At 41.1% G+C, this 22,983-nt stretch overlaps 1 protein-coding gene across 2 annotated transcripts in view; it reads right to left on the bottom strand.

The window, feature by feature from the left end:
• LOC140724364 (uncharacterized) overlaps positions 1-22,983 on the bottom strand; it is a 72,970-nt gene that overhangs the window by 6,013 nt on the left and 43,974 nt on the right. The window contains exon 5 of one of the 2 annotated variants that reach the window (XM_073038811.1): positions 2,539-7,047. The exons of the other annotated variant lie outside the window; for it this stretch is intronic. Within the exon in view, the coding sequence (XP_072894912.1) occupies positions 6,175-7,047 (873 nt within the window). The 3' untranslated portion in view covers positions 2,539-6,174. Of the gene's footprint in view, positions 1-2,538; positions 7,048-22,983 lie in introns of those variants that run through there. 2 annotated transcript variants of the gene reach the window in all.

Genomic DNA, 22,983 nt, shown 5'->3' with positions numbered 1-22,983 from the left:
AGTTTTACACATGCCGGCATGCAGTGCTCAATTCTGGTTTCGTTAAGAAAAACACCTGAAGAAGATTTTTTAAAAAATTAACACCCGTCCCCTTCTCCGAGTTTCACCGATGAAGAACCTCCTCGTTATTCTTCCTCTCCTGCACCACTACACTTCTTACTCTGACTTATCATCTTTTTTTTAAAAAAACAATAATTCAATAGTATCGTGGACAGAAGTGAGTATAGATGGCATTACTAATGAGAAAATGTGCTTTGGAAGTTGGAACGCCTGGAGGTAGATAAGACTCCTGGACCAGATGATGTACACCTCAGGGTTCAGAAAGAGGTAGTCGAAGAGTTTGTGAAGTCATTAGAGTCACGGAACATGACAACACAGGAAAATGCCATTCAGCCATTCTAGTCTGTGCCAAGCCATTAATCTACCTAGTTCCAGCAACCTCTAACGGGACCATAGTCATCCATTCCCTCCCATCCATATACTCATCCGAACTTCTCTGAAATATTGAAAATCGAGCCTGCCACTTGCTCTGGCGGCGCATTCCACATTCTCACCGCCTCCGAGTGAAGACCTTCCCACACATGTTTCTCTTAAAGAATGAGTAATGATCTTTCAAGAGTGTCTCGATTTTGAAGTGTTTCTGGCGAACTAGGAAGTTGCAAATGTCACCCCACTCTTTAAGAAGGAAGGGAGGCGGAAGAAAGGAAATTATAGAACAGTTAGTCAGTGGTTGGATTCCATTAAGGATGATTTTTCAGGGTACTTTGCGCATGCTAAAGTGGGGCAAATTAAGGTTTTCTTCAGGATGTATATTGCCTGACAAATCTCTTGGAATTCTTTGACAAAATAACAAGCAGAATAGACAAAGGAGAGGCAGTGGATGTTTTCCTCTTGGATTTTCAGATGGTTCTTAACGCCTTGTCGCACATGAGGCGGCCAAACAACATCCCAGGTCATGGTATCACAGCAAAGATACTGGCACGGATCGAAGATTGGTTTACTGCCATGAGGCAAATAGTTAGAACAATGCGAGCCTATTCTGTTTGCTACCGGTAACCAATGGCGTTCCTCTGGAGTCGGTAATGAGATTGCTTCTGTTCATGTTAGCGTCGACGATTTGGATGACAGAGTTGGTGGCTTGGTGACCGACTTTGTAGTTGCTACGAAGGTAGGTGCCGTATAGGCAGCTTAGAGCAAAGTGGGTGTCTGCAGAAGGATTCAGACAGGTTTGAAGAACACACAATGAAGTGGCAGATGGAATACAGTGTAGGGACTGCGGTCTGCAGTCAGGTACACAGGATCACTCAGTATAATGTTGCACGAAATTTTTTACCAAAACACTCCGACACAAGACGGGCTTCATTTTGTTACAGACAAAAATGCCAGTTTGTTACTGCAAGTAAACTACATTTCCACATTGGTGGATAAGTGTGCTGACACCCCTAGCTATCTGTAAAAACTGTGACGAGATCCTAAGGTGTATTCAATATGGATTGTGGAGAGAGAGAGAGGGAGAGGGAGAGGGGGAGGGGGAGGGGGAGGGGGAGGGGGAGGGGGAGGGGGAGGGGGAGGGGGAGGGGGAGGGGGAGGGGGAGGGGGAGGGGGAGAGGGAGAGGGAGAGGGAGAGGGAGAGGGAGAGGGAGAGGGAGAGGGAGAGGGAGAGGGAGAGGGAGAGGAGAGAGAGAGAGAGAGAGAGAGAGAGAGAGAGAGAGAGAGAGAGAGAGAGAGAGAGAGAGAGAGAGAGAGAGAGAGAGAGAGAGCACCGAACAGCTCGTGAGTCGCCACGGTTACGGAAGGGCGGAGCTATATAATGGGCAGTTGGCGTTCAGCATATTTGGGATATATACAAGTTCAGCTGGATTTTCAGACAGACACACAGACTCACGGAGGACACGGACAGAAATACAGAAGAAATAGACACTGGATGAGCTTTCAGTGCCCACGAAAGGGTGGGTTTTGCTCGCAGTGTGGAAAAGGGGGGACCAGTGGAAGGCTATCGGTGTGTTTAACCATTGTTTTGAGGGTAGAGTGAAATCTTTCTAAAGCCCCTTGTAATTCCGGATGGTATGTAGACGATGTAATTTGTTTTGCTCCCAGTTCATAAAATACCTGTTGGAATAATCCAGATATAAAATTACTTCCTTGATCAGACGGGATTTCTTGAGGCAAATCGAATAAAGTAAAAAAAAACTCGGTAAGCGCCTTCGACACATTTTTAGCTTTAATATTTCTGAGAGGCATTGCCTCTGGGAATCTGGATGCAGTAACATAATAGTTAGCAGATACTGATGGCCAGCTTTAGTCTTTGGCAATGGGCCAACACAATCCACTATAACTTTGGAAAAGGTTTCACCGAATGCAGGTATAGGCCGGAGTGGGGTCACTGGGATGACCTGATTACGTTTAGCCAAAACTTGACAAGTGTGACAAATCCCAGCATTAATTTCTGGTTTACCCTGGTTATCCCTGCTACTGTTACGTACCCCGTAACTGGGTCACTTACAAGGAAAGATAGAGAGGTCCGTTGAGGTCTGATGGTACTATTTTTAACAGTATTTATTGATGAAATACACAAAAATAATATTAATGCAAACATACAGATAATACACGTCGTCAATACTAAATCTAAAAGCGCGGGTATAATAATAATCAATAAGAAATAGCTCTATTGTTGTCTAGGGGATAATGTATTGTCCGATGGAAATATAAAAGTCACTCAAGTTCATTCAAGCACCATCCAGAGACAGAGAAGCAGTTTCAGCGACAGGTTACTATCGATGCAATGCTCCTCAGACAGGATGAAGAGGTAAATACTCCCCAATGCCATTAGGCTTTACAATTCAACCGCCAGGACTTAAGAACTTTTTAAAAGCTATTATTAATGCTTTTTGAGATAGTGATTTAGATGCATATCATATTTTTTACTGAGTTAAGTATTGTATGTAATTAGTTTTGCTACAACAAGTGTATGGGACATTGGAAAAAAAGTTGAATTTCCCCATGGGGATGAATAAAGTATCTATCTATCTATCTATCTATCTAAAAGTCACTCAAGTTCATTCAAGCTGCAGCTTTTGGTTGGAGAGAGAGACGGAGGCTTAGCACTTGCGCGGTTTTCCGTTTTATGATGTCGATCCTTCGAAATGGCGTCGGTGGTGATCTCTTCCTTAGCTAAGCCGCCTTCCGTGGTAGGGCCTCAATCCCGGGGCAACGGGAAAGGACACACGTGGGCCCTCCACCGGCTATTGCTATTAAACGCTGTCACGGAACTTCTAGCGTTTCTCCTGGTGCGTGTGTGTCAAGGGCTGTTCCCCAGACCCTCTTTTATCCTGACTCACAGGGTCTCAGAAGTCAAACAGGTTGGGATGATGCAATCCCTCCACCAACCCCCTCTGTTCATTGACTGGGGCTTCGATGAATCGTACAGTATTCAATACACAATTCCGTCTCCAAGAGAAAATGGCCGTTATCCGTGGCTTTGTCTCTCGGAGGCCCAGGACACATTCCAAACATTGAGGAATCTAGTGCAGAACACTACTCTTTTCGAAACTCTTATTCAGGGTAAACATAACTTTGAGTTAAATCAAACTGATCTGCTAATCTAGCAGACTCTTGCATAGTGGCAGAGTCATTTCCATCTAAATACGTCTTTATGTCATCAGGGACGCACTTTTTGAATTCTGCAATTAAAACCAACTCTTTCAAGCTGTTAAAATCATCATTTACATTTTTATATGTGCACCAGCGGGCAATACACACAAATTTCTCATAAGCAAATTCCATATAAGTCTGGTTCACAGATTTCTTCAAATTTCTAAACTTTTGCCTGTATGCTTCTGGGAAAAACTCGTAAGCTTCGAGCACAGCCTGTTTCACTATGTCATAATGTGTGGTGCGTGGCCATGTGGTTAAGGTGTTGAACTAGCGATCTGAAGGTCATGATTTCGAGCCTCAGCCAAGGCAGCATGTGTGTCCTTGAGCAAAGCACTGAACCACACACAGCTCCTGCACATTTATAGCCCAGTGGTGCTGATTGGTGCAGTATAAATAATCAGCTGCTTCATTAACTGTCAAAGCAGAATAGGCTTGCTGAGCCTTCCCCTTTGTTATACTTTATGAGACAATTTTCTGTCTGTTTTTCTGCCTCTCCAGCCTCAATCTGCCTCTGCCTTTCCGCAGCCTCCATCTTTAATTTTTCTCACTTGTACTGGAGCTCAAGCTCACTAGGTTTACTTTCAGGAAACACCTCCAACTCCTCCACTTTAAACACACTCTCAGATACATAATGTTCAGCTATTATCCTCTGCATCAGTGCCCTCCTCATTGTCGATTTCACTTTAGCAAGTTTTAACCTTTCAGCAATACTCAACAACTCAACCCTTCTGGCGTCCCCTAATGTCTCAGAGGTTGGCACTTCCTGACATCGATCAACATCCATTGCTGCAAATTTTCCACACAGAAATAAATCAAAAGAGATTTCCCCAATGAAATCGATAATTAATCAATCCTCAAATTTGATCATATCCCAGATGCAGGCCCCATTTTGTTACGAACCGTAACGCTTCAGAAATGAACCAGCAGCAACAGACTACTACTGGAGTCTGTTTTTGATGTGAAAACCACAATGCTTATTAGTATCCACTTATAATATAGTAACTTAAACAAGTTAAACAAAGATTAACAGTGTTATGTGTATATATGTGTGTAAATATAACTCCCAAACTATTGAGCTCGGGGGAAACAAGGCTTGGAGTCTTCAGATGGTAAAGTATGAAAGTTCAGTTCATCCACAAAATAGGTGATGAGAGAGATATTTGTAATTCAGGGTAAATGTCGAGAGAAGGCAGTTATGTCGAACAGCAAGGGAGATGAGGCTGAGTACAGAGCTATGGTGTAAATCTTTGTCACATGGTACGAGCAGAATCATCTGCAGCTTAATGTGAAAAAGACTAAGGAGCTGGTGGTGGACCTGAGGAGGGCTAAGGCACCGGTGACCCCTGTTTCCATCCAAGGGTCAGTGCGGACATGGTGGAAGATTACAAATACCTGGGGATACAAATTGACAATAAACTGGACTAGTCAAAGAACACTCAGGCTGTTTACAAGAAGGGTCAGAGCCGTCTCTATTTCCTGAGGAGACTGAGGTCCTTTGACATCTACCAGACGATGGTGAGGATGTTCTATGAGGCTGTGGTGACCAGTGCTATCATGTTTGCTGTTGTGTGCTGGGGCAGCAGGCTGAGGGTAGCAGACACCAACAGAATCAACAAACTCATTCGTAATGACAGTGATGTTCTGGGGGTGGAACTGCACTCTCTGGCGGTGGTGTCTGAAAAGAGGATGCTGTCCAAGTTGCATGCCATCTTGGACAATGAATCCCATCCACTCCATAATGTACTGGTTAGGCACAGGAGTACATTCAGCCAGAGACTCATTCCACCGAGATGTAACACTAAGCGTCACAGGAAGTCACTCCTGCCTGTGGCCATCAAACTTTTCTAATCTTCCCTCAGAGTGTCAGACACCCTGAGCCAATAGGCTGGTCCTGGACCTACTTCCACTTGCAAAGATTAACTTATTATTATTTAATTATTGATGGTTTTATATTGCTATATTTCTACACTATTCTTGGTTGGTGCGGCTGTAACGAAACTCAATTTCCCTCAGGATCAATAAAGTACGTCTGTCTGTCTGTTCTACAGGTTACACAGTGTTAAAATGAGAGAACAGTAGCTGTAGATTTTATCCGTCATCTTTACAAATCTACATACGAATTATCACCAAAAGTGACTTGTCATGAGGGGTATCATCTTCAAATGAATGACCACATCACACCCAGGCAAGGGTTAACACATAAGTGGTCTCCACAGGATATCCCAAATCAGATCCACTCCTATGGATCAAATGAGGTGACAACCACACATTCGATGTACGGTGAATGGATAATTAACCCACCCTTGCGGGCATAGGAAAGTTCTAAACAGTGACCTTTGGCCACTAGTTCCCTGGTTTCAATCCTTCCATTTTTCATCCGTCTCCATCTGACTCTCAGTGTCTGTGTCCTCAGTTAAAACTAAACAAGCTGCGAGCGATGTAAACAAGCTGCAAGTCAGACTGATTCACCTTCTTAATCTCTCTTAAAATGACAGTCCATATCAAACGAAACCTTGGGATTCATAACAATGGCCACTCCCCACTATGAACTGACTTGTGTTCCAGTATTTGGGATGACTGAGTGAATCCTTTCCCACAGACTGAGCAGGTGAACGGCTTCTCCCCAGTGTGAACTTGCTGATGTCTCTGTAAGTTAGCTAACCGAGTGAATCTCTTCCCACAGACTGAGCAGGTGAACGGCTTCTCCCCAGTGTGAACTCGCTGATGACTATGTAGGTTGGATGAGTGAGCGAATCTCTTCCCACATTCTGAGCAGGTGAACGGCTTCTTCCCAATGTGAACTCGATGATGTCTCTGTAGATTGGATGACTGAGTGAATCTCATCCCACATTCTGAGCAGGTGAACGGCTTCTCCCCAGTGTGAACTCGCTGATGTACCAGTAAGGTGTATGACTCAGTGAATCCTTTCCCACATTCTGAGCAGGTGAAAGGCCACTCCCCAGTGTGAACTTGCTGGTGTGCCAGTAGTTGAGATGACCGAGTGAATCCCTTCCCACACTCTGAGCAGGTGAATGGCCTCTCTCCACTGTGAACTCGCTGATGACTATGTAGGTTGGATGAGTGAGCGAATCTCTTCCCACATTCTGAGCAGGTGAATGGCTTCTCCCCAGTGTGAACTCGCTGATGACTCTGTAGATGGGATATCTGTCTGAATCCCTTCCCACATTCTGAGCAGGTGAACGGCTTCTCCCCAGTGTGAACTCGCTGATGACTCTGTAAGGTGGATGACTCAGTGAATCTCTTCCCACAGACTGAGCAGGTGAACGGCTTCTCCCCAGTGTGAACTCGCTGATGTACCAGTAAGGTGGATGACCGAGTGAATCCCTTCCCACATTCTGAGCAGGTGAACAGCCTCTCCCCAGTGTGAACTCGCTGGTGAGCCATTAGGTCAGATGACAGAGTGAATCCTTTCCCAGATATTCAGCAGATGACAGCCACTGCCCGGTGTGAACTGACTGTTGTGTCCACAGGTGGGAAGACTGACTGAATCCTTTCTCACACACAGAACAGGTGAATGGCCTTGCCCAGTGTGAACTTGCTGATGTACCTTCAATTGTGATAACCGAGTGAATCCATTCCCACTGTTTGAGCAGGTGAACAGCCTTTCTCCTGTGTAAAATGACGGGTTGCCAGTTGGTCAAATGACAGAGTGAATCCCTCCCCACAGTCTGAGCAGGAAGGATGGTCGATTGAATCCCTCGCTCCACTTCTTAAATATCTGGACAGAGACAACCAAACTGGTGTGCCGTGTTTGAACTTCCTGGAGACAAATTCCTTCTTGTTTTTAACCTGTAAAAAGATTTACAAAATCCATCAATGGGTGTAGGACAACATTTCAGATGAGATTACTTGAGTTACCAAGGTTTGATCTGATATCATACTGTTACAGTGAAGTTCTACCCAGGTTGGACAGAGAAATCATCTCCTGACTGGGCAGAGTGCTGGTATCTGGAATGACCATCAATTCCCTGATGCTGTTCCTGTTTCTATAAGAATGGGGCATTTCTGCCATCTCCAATTTGTACCTTGGCTGAGTTGGACTCTCTCCATTGGTATTATTCCCTGTTCCTGCTGAGCTGCATGGGTGCCTGGCCCCACAGTAACAAAAACAGTCTCACGCAATTCGCCTTTCTTGATGTGCATCTGGGATTTTCATTTATGTATTATTAACTTAAAGTGCCACAGTTTTAATGCCATATAAAAAATTCCTGTTGAGGTGAATGGTTGGTCCGCACAGCTGTTAAAAAGACAGAGTGAACTTTTGTAATATTTCACATTCTTGTAGAAAATTACAACACAGGAACATGCCCTTTGGGCCATCTGGTCTTGTGCTGAACTATTTAATCTGCCCACTCCCATACCCCTACCATGCAGGTACCTACATGAACCTCTGAAATGTTGAAATCGAGCTTGCATGCACCACTTGAGCTGGCTGCTCATTCCACACCCGGCTGACTGTCTGTGTGAAGAAGTTTCCCCTCATGTTCACCTTAACATTTCACCTTTCACCCTTAACTCATGGCCTCTGGTTGTAGTCCCACCCCATCTCAGTGGTAAAAGCGAGCTTGCATTTACACTATCTATGCCCCTCTATCACAATCAAATCTCCCCTCAATCTCCTACAGTCCAAGGAATAAAGTCCTGACCTGTTCAATCTTTCCTTTTAACCCAAGTACTCCAGACCTGGCAACATCCTTGTGAATTTTCTCTGAACTCTTTCAAAGTCCTTACATCTTTCCTGTAGGTTGGTGACCAAAACTGCACTCAGTACTCCAAATTAGGCCTCACCAATGTCTTCTACAAGTCAACATAACATCCATCTATTGTTGTCAGTACTTTTGTTCATGAAGGCCATTGGGCTAAAATCTTCCCTTCCGTCTCTATCTAACTGTGATACCACTTCCAGTAAATTAAGGACTTTCTTCTTCAAGAGGTCCCTTTCTTCTACAACACTCCTCTGTGCCCGACCAGTCACTGTGAAAGCCCTCCCTTGGTAGGTCAGACCAAAGTGCAACAACTCACACTCGTCTGCATTAAATTCCATTTTCCATTTCTCAAACCATTTTGCCAGCTGGTCCAGATCGCACTGCAAGTTTAAATGCTTTTTTGGCATTGACTTGATGGGACAAATAGCCTGTTTCTTTACTGAACTTCTCCATGTTTCTATGGCAGAGAAGCTGGCCAAACTTGTTTGGAAGGGGAAGGGTAGGAGTGACAATTGAGCAGCAGTGGCTGGAGTTTCTGGAGCAATTCGGGGCCTGAGTGATTCCACAGAAGTGGAAGCATTAGAAAGACAGGAGGACACAACTGTGGTTAAAATGAGAAGCCAAAGCCAACATAAATGTCAAAGAGAGGGTAAACAAAAGAACAAAAACTATTCGGAAGCTTTGAGAAACCAAAAGAAGACAACAAAAAAATTCAGATGAGCTCAGTGCGTGGAATCATGACTTGTAGTCATTAATGGGTCTCAGTAGCACCCAACAGTCTGAGGCATTTAGAGGAACAAAATATATGAGGCTTCAATTTCTCTTCAAAAGCAAGGTTCCCTGGACCAGTTCCCTTTCAACTTTCATTTTGGCAGGCACATACAAACTCTGCATCCTCAAAAATTCACATCTGAAGGCCTCCCACTTACATGTACTCCTTTGCCAGGAAACAACCTGTCCCAAACCACACTTGTCAGATCCTTTCTGATACCATCAAAATTGACCTTTCTCCAATTTAGAATCTCAACCCGTGTTCCAGACCTCTCTTTTTCCATATTTACTTTGAATCTCATGGCATTATGATCACTAATTTCTGTCACGAGCCCTGATCAATTCCTAACAGCTTATTGCACACTTCTACATAGGAATTCTACGTATTGATTAAGGGCACATTTGACAAAATCTACCTCATCTAGTCCTTTACAGTTTAGGAGTCCCAGTCAATAAATGGAAAGTTAAAATCATTTACTGAATCAACCTTTTTGTTTATTGGCATGGTCTGCAATCTCTCTACAAATTTGTTCCTCTAAATCCCTCAGGCTGTTGGCTGCAACCAAGTCCGAATATTGGTTACAATATCATAATTCCCTGTCCTGAGCTCATCTAGCTTTCCTACGATGCTTCTTGCATTGTGATATACACAGCTCAGCACATTCATTGCACCAGTCTCAACCATCTAACTGCTGAATCTATCTATGATCTGAACATCTGACTGGTGTCAAGGAAACAAACCCTCCATCATTGTCACAAAAACAAAGGAGCTGATTGTGGACGACAGGAGGAATGGAGACAGGATAACCCCTATTGACATCAATGGATCTGGGGTTAAGAAGGTGAACAGCTTTAAGTTCCTCGGCATAAACATCACCAAGCACCTTACATTGTCTGTACATACCGGCTGTGTTGTGAAAAGAGCACAGCAGTACCTCTGTCACCTCAGATAGTTGAAAAAGTTGGGGATGGGGACCAAAATCCTGAGGACTTTCTACAGGGACACAATTGAGAGCATCCTGACAGGCTGCATCACTGCCTGGTATGGGAATTGTACTTCCCTTAATTGCAGGAAACTGCAGAGAGTGTTGCGAACAGCCCAGCACATCCGTAGTGGTGAACTTTCCACTATTCAGTACATTTACACAGACAGGTGTATAAAAAGGGCCCAAAGGATATCATGGACCAAATTCACCACAACCACAAACTGTTCCTGCTGCCACCATCCAGGAAATGGTACCACAGCAAAAGGACCAACAGGCTCCGGGACATCATCTTCCACCAGGCCATCAGACTGATTAATTCATGCTGATACAATTGCATTTCAATGTTATATTGACTGTCCTATGTACAAACGATCTATTATAAATTACCATAAATTACACATTGTACATTTAGATGGAGACATAACATAAAGATTTCTACTCCTCATGTTTATGAAGTATGTATCTAATAAAGTCAATTCAATTCAATTCACCCTCTCCATTATCTGTTTGCTCATTCTGGCTCCCATTCCCCTTGCAGCTTATTTTAACCACATCACCCGTTCAACCCACGCTAGCACTAGCATGCCTTACCACTTGGATATCAGTCCCCTCTTGTTCTGTTCCCCTAACTAATGAATCCCCTATCACCCCTTTGACTTTTCTCTGTCAGATAATCCCCTTCACCACCAGTTTCTAAAGTGGTCTACCTTTTGTTATGTTTCATGGGCACAAGAGTACTCTGCAATGTCTATTTAACCTCATTCCCCTTCCTGACTCTCTCACAGTTTCCTGTGTCCTGCACCTTGGGTGTAACTCACCTCTCTTCATGTCATATCTATCACCCCCAACTCCTGAATGATCCGGAAATCATCCATTTCAGGTTCCAACTCCTTAACGTGCAGGGTGCACATCTTGTATGTGAGGACATCAGGGAAACTGGAGGTCTCACCACCTTCCCACCAATGTCCCCTCTAATTTGTAATGACCAGTGTGCACATAAATCATGTACTGTGCACTTTTTTGAACTCAGTGACATGTGCACAGTGAATTTTATACAGAGAGGTAATCGTTTTCACAGCTAGCAAATCACTGTTGATAAGTACTTTGATCTCCCCTGGGTTTGATCGAGTTCATCTGCACTCTCACACAACCTATGTAGCAGGCCTGTAACGGGTAATGAAGGATTTTCTCACCAAAGCTTTTTCATATTGTCCATATGTGGTGTGCTTGCTAAATTATGTTTTAAAAAGTCAGATTTGCAAATATTACTCCACTTCTTCCAACTTACAAATTCTCCAGCACCTCTTGCATTGCCACAATACACACAGGTAACACCAGTTTCTATATTGGGCATAAATATTTCCCCTGAACCCTCCTGACGAATTGAGGGTATACAAAAAATTCATTTTGAACCTGTGTAACCTCTGGCTAAAAGAATAATTGGGAGTGAATAGGAATTTTGAACTGAAGTGAACTCAGTCTTCAGCGTTTAGCTAAGACAGACTCATTACCAGTTCTCTGTGGCTTGCAGAGAGACACATTGAGAGCTGATAATATTATACATTGTATCCTCGTTTGAGTAAGGGGAGGAGGACTCACTGATAAGGACAGGAATGAACATCTGTTTGCAATTAAGTCAGGGCCTTGCAAAGGTAATAACTGATAAGGACTGGACAGTACATCCATCTATAATTAAAACCATTTAGCAAACTCTGTTATCTAAGTAATTAAGTTTTGCATCAACACACAGTTTTGCCAGTTCAAATAACATCTTGCAATATTAATGTATGGGATGTACTATGTATAAATATACGGCTGTAACCTAAGTCATTCGACTTGTCAGAAGGTGGCAGTGCTTATGTGCCTTCCCTTTGACAACTGGGTCTCAAACTCCTGCAGGCATTTGAATGCACAATAAACCGTGGTGTCGATAAGAAGCTGGTCTCCTGAGTTTTATTCAGATTCAACTTTAACATTTGGCATCACGGACATGATCCCAATATAGGGAGTGCCAAGCAGACGGGCTGAGTAAGCAGTTGGACCACTCTGGGGACTGCGGAGACCGAACGGGAGCCCAATATAGGGAGTGCCAAGCAGACAGGCTGAGTAAGCAGCTGGACCACTCTGGGGACTGCGGACACTGAACGGGAGTCCAATGGGTATTTTAAATTTGTCACTCACCGTTAAGTTCCTTTGGACGTATGGTGCCTCACCCAAGGCTGATCACATACCTTGACAGGATCGGGAAAGAATTTGTTGGGAGATTTGTATAAGGTAGGCAAAATTTTACTAAGTGGCCAGGAGGCAGACATGCCAGGTAAATTGATCAATTAAGCAGGAGGTGCCAGCCGGGTAAATTTATCTCATTGTTAATTGAGAAGGAGGCTTTGTGCCCAATAAATTACTTAGAGACCATTGGTCAATTGCAGTCAATTGATACGATTGGGCCAGCAGCAGCCCGACACAATTTGTGTGAGAGTTCTCCAGACAAGGAAAAATGTTTGTGAATGTTGACTGCAGTGCTGAATAAGAAATTGGGGAACAAAATGTGGCCACGGATGGGGGAGGGTGCAGGAGCCTGGGTTATTACCTCATGAGAACAAGCAGTAAATTTGATTTGGAAAAAGAACTGAGCAAAGAAGTGGAAATTGTTGTAAAGGGAATGGAAGGAAAAGGCAGATGTAAAGTGGAACTTTGCCGGCTATGCCACTGGTGGCCTAGTGGCTTCAGCGTTGGACTTCGAGGCGAGAGGTCCCAAGTTCGAATCCAGCTGACTCCCCTGCACACATTCATCCGTGCTGGGGTTAGAGCTGGTGAACAAAACAACTCACTCAACAGAAGGCAATGGCAAACTACTGCTGTAACTTGCCTTGTACATGATTTCACAACACCACACAGCAGCGTGGAAGGAAATCCTCGGCTGACTGGAAAAATTCCAGATGTGACATACCTTTAAAGTGGAACAGTATATTATCAGCAAGTTGGAGGAATAATGCATGAGATAAAGGGATAGAGTAGTGGTCACCAACCATTTTAAGCCCAAGAACCCCTACCTTGGCCTTAGTAAAATGCCCGCCCCCCTTGTAGGACCTATCAGCCGACAAAAGTTTGTTTCAGTAGATCACAGCACGGTAGCTGCTCTGATACCTATGAAACGCTGAGCCCGAATTAGGTCGTCTGCGAATATTTTAGCACCGGATTCCTCACGAACATTCAGTGTGCTAAACAGGTTTAGAGGCAGCACTCCAGGCCAGTAGTGACGGCACTTCCCACCGGCCGCCCGAGGCCAACTGGTGATCTCTGGCGTGAGGGTGTCACTGCGGTTAGGCGACTGATGACCTCGCGTGCACTCAAGTTCAACAGTGGGCTGACAGGGAATGAGGAAAGGTGCAGCTGACTCATGTTGTTTCCTCGCGGCCCAGTGGTTGGGTGCACTGTGTAGTTACACGGATGTAGAAAGAATGGAACTAAAACCCCACAACCTGGAAACAATCTTTCAACAGTATTTGTGTATTTATTTTTCTTTTTTTTTCGGGATCTACTGGGAAAGTCTCCAAGATAGACTAGTCGATTGCAATCGACAGGTTGGCGACCACCAGGATAGAGGTAAGTACTGCAGAAGGAACACCAAAGGTTGGGAGATGTTAAAAACAGAGCGTGAGTGGATGGATGGGTGCCGAAAACAACAGCAGGAAAAACAACGTAAGCAAACCAAGGCCGGTCTACATTGGAGAGAAGGGCAGGAATGTCAGTCTAAAGTTAGAACTGATAGGGAAACACGGGATCCCGAACCCGTGTCTGGCATATCAACCCTGTATGAGTTTTGTGGCCTGCTACAGCACTTTCGCAGGAGACCAAGCCTTTAATGATGGGAATCTGTCCCCCCAATTTAATGCCCTACTGCTCCAATGCTTACCAACTAAGTTAGCCAACATCATTAACAAATAATATGGATTGGCCTGACAATGACCAAAATCGAATGCAACGAGCTTTGACATATCATTGGAACAGGGCTTTCGAATGCCAATCAACCCCGAAGGGAACTAATATTACAGGTGAATTTGAATGGAGACTCCCTCTGTCTGTCGATGGAGTAGCACTAATTCTGTGCTGCTCTTCATCTTCTCTCCCGCTCACAGCTTAAATTTTGAATTTCAAATTTTTAATTGCTGATTCTTGAAGGGGAGTGATATGTCTATGTCTACAAGAAGTGGGAAGAATCTGCATGAACCTACTGACAAAGGTAATGAAAAAGGAAAGACGCCGAAGGAAAGATCTGATGAAATGCCATCATGGCCTGAAGATATCGTTCGGACACTGAAATCAATTCAAGATCAGAATAAGGCAATTAAAGATCAACTGGAAAAGAATGTAATGAAATGAACTTATTTCTGGGAAAACTTAAAGATATGGAAACTCAAGTTACTAATTATGAAGAGGAATTGAAGTCAACTAAGCAAAAACTGTCTGAAACTACAACCCGTTTGGAAAAATAACGTTAATAAGATTATTGATTTGGAAACTAAGTCTCGCAGAAACAACATACGAATCGTTGGATTGCAGTAAGGAGCTGAAAATGGAGACTTAATGGTTTACTTTGGTAAGCTCTTTCATGATCTATTTCTGACTATTTCATCACAGCTACCTGCTATTGAAAGAGCAGACAGGCTGTCCACTTCGAAATTTAAAGACTCAACCAGACCAAGATTTATTTTGGCTTGTTTTCATCACTTTAAAATTAAAGATCAAATAATGCGACAGACAAGAAAACAGAGTTTTCAGATTCAATGAGTCTGAGCTCCGTTTTTATGAAGATTATCCAAAAGAAGTAATGGAACAAAGAGCAAGATTTGCTTTGGTAATGAAACAAGCATATGATAAGAAATGATTCCCCTCTTTGAGTTACCCGACAAGAATGAAAGTTTTTCCTCCTAATTCTTCCCCATGTACTTTCTTTGACCCAAAAGTCGAGCTGGATTTTGTCCAGGCAATACCTGTCACTGCCACTGACGTTACTACCGAATGAACTATCTGAAAATCTGTTTGATTATCTGTATATTACTCACACTACGAAAAGAAGATATATGAAGGCTATTTGGATATTTCATTGACAAATTAATAAAAGAAGAAAAGAAAACCTGCTCATCATTACATCCTATTGGATTTTTTTTTTGGAAAGAAGATTTACGGATCAAGTTTGACTGTTTAAATGGTTAATTACATATTTGACTGAGAAAAGAGGATAAAAGGATTTGTTCCTTTTATCTAATATTTGTTTTTTTTTGTTGTTTCTTAAATTACTAACTGGTAGTTGTTTTTTCTACCAACAGGGTTTCTTTTTATATATTTATTTTGGAGGGTTAAGTTACTATGATTTTACTAATTAATATTTCCATCAATTTAGTTCAGTTAAGTATACTATTAACTTTTTTAAATCTGTTTCATTATAGTGCCCTATAACTGATTTTAAAGTTTTCTTAGGGATTTAAAGCTAAACTTAAGATGGGGCTGGTTTTTCTCTCTAAGAGATTATATTATTTTGCTTCTTTTTCTGTTTAACACATGATAGAATGTAAACACTCTCCTTTGTTGAGACTTTACTGTCTTTCTTGCAAGGTCATTTTATTTATTTTATGTCGTGGCTGGGGGGAGGCAGAGACGAGACCAACAGAGTGGCCCATGTCTTCGCATCGATCTTAGTTCACTTGCCGTTTTTTCAGGCTTTTGGGAGGGTGGGTGGGTTTAGAGTTAGGAGTTTTTTCCCATTGGGTGGTTCCAGAGCATGCGTGTTTTCTATATGGCTTTATTCTTCATCACTGCCATCTTTGATAATCCCGTATTGGTATGTGTTCTGCGCATGTATAAAGTAAATTAGAATAAAATTATAGTATGGCAGTTAAATGGATTAATGTAATAATTTGGAATATACGTGGTTGGAATTATCCTATTAAACAAAAAAGACTTCAAATTATTAATCGATTCCAACCTGATATAATTTTTGCTCAGGAGACGCATATCAAGGCAGGAGATCAAAATAGATTTTTTTGGATGGTGGAATGGAAAACAACTCCATGCTACTTCTCAGAGCAAAACTAAGGGTGTGTCTATCTTTATTAAATCTAATATATTTACTCAAGAGGATATTGAGTCAGATTCTAATGGTAGATTTTTAATAGTTAAAGGAGTGATTTGTAATAGAAAGGTTGTTTTGGTTAATTTGTATGGTCCTAATTTAGATGATCCTGCTTTTTAAAAAAAATATTTGCTTTACTGCCAGATTTAAATGAGTATATGTTGTTAATGGGTGGGGATTTTAACTGTTGCTTAAATCCTATGATTGATAAGAGCTCAACTAATCAACAACTTCCAAATCATTTTGCATCAGTTATTAACTCTTTTTTGACCAATTTTGGGTTGATCAAATTATGGAGGCATTTACACCCTGATAACAGAGAATATTCTTTTTCTTTCCATGTTTATAAAATATATTCAAGGATTGATTATATTATAGTTGATCCCTGTCTTTTGCCTAATGTTAAAAACTGTGAATATGATGCTATTGCTATACCTGATCATGCGCCTTTGAGTTTGTCCTTTGAATTTGACAATGACATTTTTGGCCGTCCACCATGGCACATGTCTCAGACTTTATTGCAAAGCTCTGACTTTATCAGTTTTATTGAAAGCCAGAGAAAAGAATTTTTTTACTTTTTAATGATATAGGAGGATTGTCTAAATTAATTATATTGGATACATTCAAAGCATTTTTATGTGGTCAGATTATTTCTTATTCAACTAAACTTAAAAAACAGACTAAAGCAAAAATTAGATAAAATTTTTAAACAAATTAAAGACTTAGATAATGTCTATGTGACTTCCCCTAATATTGACATTTAAAAAAGGGTGGAACTTCAATCATATTATAACCTATTATTAACTCATTCAATTGAAGGTTATCTACTTAAGCTAAAGACCCAATTTTATATGTTTGGAGATAAAAATAATAAACTACTTGCATCTCAATTAATATCAGCTGGAGCCAAGAGGCAAATTTTGAAAATTCGTAGAAAAGATGGAACCCTGGCTCGGGATTATGAAGAAATTAATAAGATTTTTCCAGACTTTTATACTGAACTTTATAAATCTCAATGTCCAGTAGACTCTTCTGAAATGAATGTTGTTGCTTTTTTTTTACAAACGATTGCTTTTCCTAAAATTTCTGTTGAGGATCAAAAAACTCTGGATGCCTAAATTACTGAATCCAAAATTCATAAAGCTATTTTCTCAATGCAATCTGGTAAGGCCTCGAGACTTGCTGGTTATCCTGTATAATTTTATTAAAAAATTGGAAAATTGCTTTCTCCATATATGTTGGAGATGTTTAAAGAATCTTTTGTGAAAAGTGATTTACCCTCTACTTTTTATGAAGCTTCTATTTCATTAATTCTGAAAAAGGATAAAGATCCTTCTGATTGTGCCTGATACAGACCTATTTCATTATTGAATGTTGATGCTAAGATTCACTTAAAGATAATGGCCAATCTGTTGGAGAGTATTTTGGGTAAAATCATTTTTAAAGTTCAAACAGGCTTTATAAAGGGTCATTGTTCTTTCTCAAATGTTCGGAGATTATTTAACATTATATATTCACCTTCTTCTAAAACTCCACAAAATGCCTTATATCTTTGGATGCTGAAAAAGTATTTGATTGAATCGAATGGAAATATTTATTTAATACTTTAGAAAAATTTGGTTTTGGTATTAATTTTAATAATTGGATTAAAATGATATATAAAGCTCCTATTGCTGCTGTTGTCACTAATAACTGTAGGTCTCCTTTTTTCAGCTATCACGGGGGACAAGCCAAGGTTGTCCATTAAGTCCTTTGTTATGTGACTTAAGACTAGAGCCCCTTGCTATTGCTCTTTGTGAAACCGAAAATATTCATGGAATTTTTGTGAATGAGATCATGCACAAGATCTCTCTTTACACTGATGATTTATTGGTATATATATCCAAGCCTGAATAATCTATTCCTGCTTTGCTAAAATTAAATGACAAATTTGGAGACCTTTCAGGATATAAAATAAATTTTAGTAAAAGTGAATTACTTCCTTTAAATGAATCTGACTCTATATATGATAATATTCCTTTTAAAGTTATGGATTCTTTTAGATATTTAGGTGTTATAATTACTAAAAAATATCAGGATCTTTATAAAGCCAATTTTACTCCTTCAGTGGACTTCTTTAGATTTGTTTTTACAAGACTGTTTAATGTCTTTTACACAGTTAATGGACAAATATGATATCTCTAATACACATTTTTCAGATATTTACAGGTTGGGAATTTTTTACGTGATTTTTTACCAATTTACCCCTCGGCCTGCTCTTTAAATTTGGCTTATGCTATTTTTCAGTTTAAACCTTTTCAAAAACAATTAATAGCAATCCTTTATAAACAGTTAATGAATGCTTGCATGTCGCCTAATGATAGGGTTCAACGCACCTGGGAAGTACAACTTCAACATTCACTTTCAGATAATCAGTGGAGTAAAATTTATTATTTAGTCAATAATTCACCTATCTGCACACGCCATATCTAAATTCAGTTTAAGATAGTACACAGGGCCCATATATCCAAAGATAAATTGACGCATATTTTTACTAATATAAGCCCTATTTGTGACAGATGTAACACAGAAATGGCTACTTTAACTCATATGTTTTGGTCATGTGTAAGTTTAAACAATTTTTGGAGGGATGTGTTTGGAATATTATCTAAAGTTATAGATGTAGATGTTCAACCTAATCCATTTACAGCAATTTTTGGGATTATTCCAGAAGAAGTAAGCAAAATGCCTGCTTCCGCCCAACAAAATTTTTATATTTATTTCAGAATATTCCTGTTTTTTGTTTACTAAGAAGTTTTTTGATTGGATTGATTCTATTATTCTAGCTTTTATTTGGGATAATAAAAGACCAAGAATTGGTAAATGTCATTTGCAAAAGTTGAAAAAGGATGGTGGTCTCACTTTGCCTAATCTATGAATGTATTATTGGGCTGTTAACGCAGTGTATGTCCTTCTGGTTATATTGGGTTGATAGGAATGAACAGCCAATCTGGGTAGACCAGGAACTGAGAGCTGTGAAACAGTTTTATTTTACTTCCTTATTAGGAGTTACTCTACCTATACAATTAGCTAAAGTTCCTAATTTAAACCTATATCCTGTGGTTAAGCACTCTTTACAAATTTGGATCCAGTTCCGCAATTTTTTTAATCTTAAAAAAATTAAACTTTGTAGTATAATTTATCATAATTACTTTTTTAAACCTTCTTGGAGTGTTCCACTTTTTTTTACTTTGGAAAAATAAAGGTATTAATTCTTTTTTGGATTTATTTAAAGAAGGCAGATTGATGTCTTTTGAACAATTTGTCGATAAGTATTCTCTCTTATATTCACATTTTTTACAATATCTTCAAGTTAGACATTGTTTACAAAAATATTTAAGTAACTTTCCTTACATATTGGAGGCTGATTTGTTAGATACTATTATGAATATGAACCCCTCATTGAAAGGTTCTATGGAAGAATTTATAATTTATTATTACAAAGGGATAAGCGTCCTTTACTTAAGATTAAACAGGATTGGGAGAAGGAACTCAATTTCCCTTTTATATGGGAGGATTGGACATGGATTCTGAAGCTGGTTAACTCTTCTTCGATCTGTGCTAGTCATTCACTGATTCAATTTAAAATTGTACATTATTACCATTTGATGAAGGAGAGACTTCCAAAAATATTTCCCAATGTTGACAAGTATTGTGACAGATGTAAAAATGAGATAGCCACACTGACACATGTGTTCTGGTCATGTTCTATATTAAAACAGTTTTGGAAGTCAATCTTTTCGACAATTTCTAAAGCACAGAATCAATTTACAACCTAATAAATTGACTATGCTTTTTGGAATAATTCCTCAAAATATCCATGGTATCCATCATTCCCGTTAAGCAACCCTCCATGACTAAAGCAGAACGGGTTTGCCGGACATCTGAGAGGTACATAATTTTCGGGGGACGCCTCTGAGGAGGAGCACAAACTGTGGTCCCAGATGGGGTGCCAGAAAGACCCTGACCTAGGTTTTTGGATCACCCCAGCGGGACAGGTTTGTGTTCCTACACAGTTTTTACCAATATTGGCCGATTATATAGATAATTGTACACACCTGGGAAAGGAGGGAATGGTTGGTAACCTGAACCCTGCACACCGGGTACAACTCCCTTGACAGGTGGATCCTTTTCTGTGTCTACAAGTTGATTTTATTGAATTGCCTAGAGTACATTGCTATAGATTCTGCTTAGTTATTATAGATGCGTTTAGTAGATGGATTGAAGCTGTTCCAACTACCATTAATACTGCTGTGACTGTTGTGAAGGTATTATTATGGGATATAATTCCCAGGTACGGCCTGCCAGAGATGCTGAGCTCTGACAATGGCCCACACTTTGTGGTGAAAGTAAATGAAGGGGTATGTAACGAACTAGCTATCCAGCAACAATTCCACTGTGTACACCACCCACAGGCCGCTGGCAGAGTGGAAAGAGCCAATGGCACTCTGAAGAGTAAACTGGCCAGACTAACAGCGGAGACTGGACTCACTTGGTTGAAGGTCCTACCGTTAGCCCTATTCCACGAAGGTTACCCCATAGGGGAAAGCGGGGTTGTCACCAGTTTAAAACATTTATGGATGGCCCATGAGAATACCCTGGCGACCAAGACCTTGTGCACCGTTGCTCCCAGAAAGCCTACCAGCAAAATTAGATATTGGAAGAGATGGGGAAATAAATATGCCAACTAACCAAAATTTTCCAAGCGTTACATTCATAGGTATGACAGGCTTACAAGGAAGAGAACTACCCTGCAGAGAGGAGTGACTATCCCACCATAGAACCTGGGAATTTATCCTGATCAGGAACTGGGATTGAGGGAAACTCAGACCTCGGTGGAGAGGACCATATCAGGTGTTACTGACCACTCCGACGGCTGTGAAACTGAAAGGGCAATCTCGGTGAATACATCAAACAGACTACAAACGTGTTACTGAGTAGAAGGACTCTCTCGGACTAAAGGAAATTGTATTGGTTGATAGTAGAGAGTGATGAACCTCTAGGTTTCTTGCCGTGGACTGTCATTTTAAGAGATAGTGCCTGAGTGAGGTCAGCCACCAGCTTTCTCGGCTCCTGTTTGATTCTTACAAAGAGAGAGAGAGAGAGGGCTGGAACTATTTGACCATGGAGCATGTTTATACTTGCTGGCAGCTTGTGTTCACATAGCTCAAAGTTTGTTTTATTTAAGCAAGGACACACAGTCAGCCGAAGAGAAAGAAAGAAGATGGAAGGTTCGAAACAAAGGACCTAGTGGCCAAAGGTCACTGTTTGGACTCTCCTATGCCCACAAGGGTGGGTTGACTATTGATCCAGCCTATACCGAATGTGTGATTGTCACTTTGTTTGATCCATTGGAGTGGATCTGTTGGTTTGGGAATATCCTGTGAGGACCACTTGTGCTAACCCTTGCCTAGGGGTGGTAATTCACTTGAAGAGGTACCCCTGTGACCAATCACTGTTGGTGATAATTCGTATAATCCATATGGGGATATGTTGGAGTATCTCATGGCTACCACTTTTGTTAACTTTTAGCCGGATTCGGGTGTGTTATATGGTAAACACTTGTGAGAAGGGATACTCTGTGGAAATCACTGTCAGTAATACTTTGTGTGTTGGATCTGGATTGGGAATACCTTGCAGAATCTACCTGTGTGTTAACCCTTGCCTGGGTGGTAGTTCCTTCTGAAGACAGTACTCCTGTGATAAGCTACTTCTGGTGATAATTCGTATGTGGATTTAGAACAACGACGGATAAGACCTACGGCGACTGTTATCCCGTTTTACCACCGTGGAATTTGTGGAATTCAACGTAATTGTCTTCTCTCGACATTCACCTTGGATTACAAATATCTCTCTTGTCATTTATTCCATGGCTGAACTGAATTTTCATACTTCACCATCTCAAGACTTTAAGCTCGGTATTCCCTGAGCTCAGTGGTTTGGGAGTTATATTTACACATATGTGTACTCATAACACCTTTAACTTTAGATTATTTTGCTTAAGTTGTTATACAAGTAGATACTAATAAAGACAGTACTTTTAATATCAAAACCAGACTCCAGGTGTGGTCTATTGCTGCTGGTTCATTTAAACCATTACAGTGGTGTTTGTGTTTATGTCTTTGAGAGGGCTCACCCCAGCATCCAGTTACGATCTTTCTGTCTCTGTCACACTTATGCCAAACGGGTAGAACTAGGGGCCCTGACAGACACAGTGTTTTGACAGATGTATCTCAGGCCCCCACCAAACGGAACTTCCTACACTGGGAAACATGCATCGTGGCCATACTTGCAGGTGCCCAGCAGCGGAGAGGAATAACTGTGACTGAGCGATCTTTGATGATAGTTTTTCTCTCCTATGGAGTAGCCGGGAATTCACGAGAGATAATCAATTTGGCTACAGCACTTGAGGAGCTGGCCACAATACTGCAGGGGCCCTGACAGAAACACAGGCCCAAGTAACAGAAAAATCCACTGAAATGATTGCAATCTGGCAAACAGTCCTATAGAATCTTACGGCTTTATATTTTATCCTAGCTGAGAAGGGGGAACCTGTGCTATTATTGACACAGAATGCTGCACCTATATCCCTGATGAGTCCACTAACGTTACATCCCTCTCCGAGCACACTGCCAGGGATATTGACAGCATCAAGAAAGTAGGGCAGGATTTA

Source organism: Hemitrygon akajei, unplaced genomic scaffold, assembly GCF_048418815.1.
Source record: "Hemitrygon akajei unplaced genomic scaffold, sHemAka1.3 Scf000197, whole genome shotgun sequence".
NCBI classification, from domain to species: Eukaryota; Metazoa; Chordata; class Chondrichthyes; order Myliobatiformes; family Dasyatidae; genus Hemitrygon; species Hemitrygon akajei.
This window is presented reverse-complemented; position numbering and strand designations above follow the sequence as displayed.